Genomic DNA, 1,409 nt, shown 5'->3' on the forward strand with positions numbered 1-1,409 from the left:
ATATACCATATATCAAGAAAAAAAACCTAATAAATCTTTTTTCTAGATAAGAATTTATATCCACAGTATGCTAACTAGTATTATAAATTTATCAAATTAGACAAAATTAATTCCATTATTTCGAATATATCAGTATTTGAAATAGTAATTTGAATAAAACATAACTTCATTCACTGTCACTATTATTTGTCACTTGTTACTGTCATTGTTTTATTCATTTTTAAATTGTTAACCAATTATCAATCAATTGTTTAGCATCATTTTTTTTTCTATTAAGCAAATTTATAAATGTTAAATTCTAACCTTGAGAAGACAACTATCCAATTCCATGTCCTCTTTAATTGTCACATCATATAATGGCTTTGTAAAAAATGGTGGTCCATTGGTGTTATCAATAATTTGTGCAATAACATTAACTGTTGATGATAATGATGGTATACCAAAATCTTTTGCATGAATACGAAAATGATACTCTTGAATTGAACAATCAAACTGTAATATTTTTAATTAAACAAAAAAAAATTTTTTTAAATTAATTTTAAAAAAAAGTAAGTAAAAATTAATTAAAATAAATTATTAAATTTATTAAATTAAAATTAATAAAATAAAATTTGTAAAAGAGAAACGAACATTTTTATGAACATTTAAAATACCAGTATTAGAATCAATTTCGAATATATTTGTATCAGAAAGACTATATTGTATTTGACCATTTTTACCACTATCCAAATCAATTGCTTGAATTCGTACTAATTTATAATGTATTGTTGATAAATTAAACATTATATGAATTATGGAATTTTCAAATTTAGGTGCATTATCGTTAACATCAAGAATCTGAAAAAAAAAAAAATTATTTGAAAGAATTAATAATTGGAAAATTTGTATAATTAATTAAACAAAAATTGAAATTTTGAATAAAATTGAAACTTTTAAAATTTAAATTCATTCATTTAAAAATATTAACCAAAAAAAAAAAAATTTACCTCAAAAAATATTGGAATTTCTAGCAATTGTTTTCCATGAGATTTTATTATAAAAAATAAATTATATTCAGATTTTTGTTCATAATCAAATGTTCCACATGCAATTACCAAATAAACACCCAATGAATCAGTTTCTTTGATACATAATCCATCACATCCTTTTATTGATAATTCACTACAATTTTCAATTTAATTCATTAAAAATTATTTCAAGTGGATGTTTGATCTTTACTACGATTCTGAATGTTTTAATTTTCACTAAGATTCTGTGCATTTGATTATACTGCTACGATTCTGATTGCTGCTATTGCTGCTATGATTCTGATTGCTGCTATTGCTGCTATGATTCTGATTGCTGCTATTGCTGTTATGATTCTGATTGCTGCTATTGCTGCTATTGCTTCTGATTGCTGCTATTGCTGC

At 22.9% G+C, this 1,409-nt stretch overlaps 1 protein-coding gene across 1 annotated transcript; it reads right to left on the bottom strand.

The window, feature by feature from the left end:
* Positions 1-291: 291 nt before the first annotated feature.
* LOAG_15616 (hypothetical protein) lies at positions 292-783 on the bottom strand (the record flags this gene model as incomplete). The annotated part of the gene is made up of 2 exons (XM_003151104.1): positions 292-492; positions 631-783. 2 exons carry the CDS (start codon positions 781-783, stop codon positions 292-294), a joined length of 354 nt encoding a protein of 117 aa, XP_003151152.1.
* Positions 784-1,409: the final 626 nt, after the last annotated feature.

The sequence above is a fragment of the Loa loa genome (assembly GCF_000183805.2).
Source record: "Loa loa unplaced genomic scaffold supercont3.2279, whole genome shotgun sequence".
NCBI lineage: Eukaryota > Metazoa > Nematoda > Chromadorea > Rhabditida > Onchocercidae > Loa > Loa loa.